Genomic DNA, 332 nt, shown 5'->3' with positions numbered 1-332 from the left:
AAGGCCGACGACCCGAGCTGGTGCAAGACGCCCAGCGGGCACATCAAGCGGCCCATGAACGCCTTCATGGTGTGGTCGCAGATCGAGAGGCGCAAGATCATGGAACAGTCGCCCGACATGCACAACGCCGAGATCTCCAAGCGGCTGGGCAAACGCTGGAAGCTGCTCAAAGACACCGACAAGATTCCTTTCATTCGGGAGGCGGAGCGGCTGCGCCTCAAGCACATGGCTGACTACCCCGACTACAAGTACCGGCCCAGGAAGAAGGTGAAGTCCGGCAACGCCAACGCCAGCTCCTCGGCCGCCGCCGCCTCCCAGCCTGGGGAGAAGGG

General features: G+C 63.3%; 1 protein-coding gene across 1 annotated transcript in view; it reads left to right on the top strand.

Annotated features, from left to right (window-relative positions):
• Window positions 1–332, top strand: part of SOX4 (SRY (sex determining region Y)-box 4) — a 6,398-nt gene that overhangs the window by 5,151 nt on the left and 915 nt on the right. Inside the window, exon 2 of the mRNA XM_014542673.1 lies at window positions 4–324. Coding sequence (XP_014398159.1) covers window positions 4–324 — 321 coding nt within the window. The remainder of the gene's footprint in view (window positions 1–3; window positions 325–332) is intronic.

This window comes from Myotis brandtii, unplaced genomic scaffold, assembly GCF_000412655.1.
Source record: "Myotis brandtii unplaced genomic scaffold, ASM41265v1 scaffold311, whole genome shotgun sequence".
Classification (NCBI taxonomy): domain Eukaryota; kingdom Metazoa; phylum Chordata; class Mammalia; order Chiroptera; family Vespertilionidae; genus Myotis; species Myotis brandtii.
Note: the sequence above shows the minus strand (reverse complement) of the source record. Positions and strands in the feature narration are given on the sequence as shown.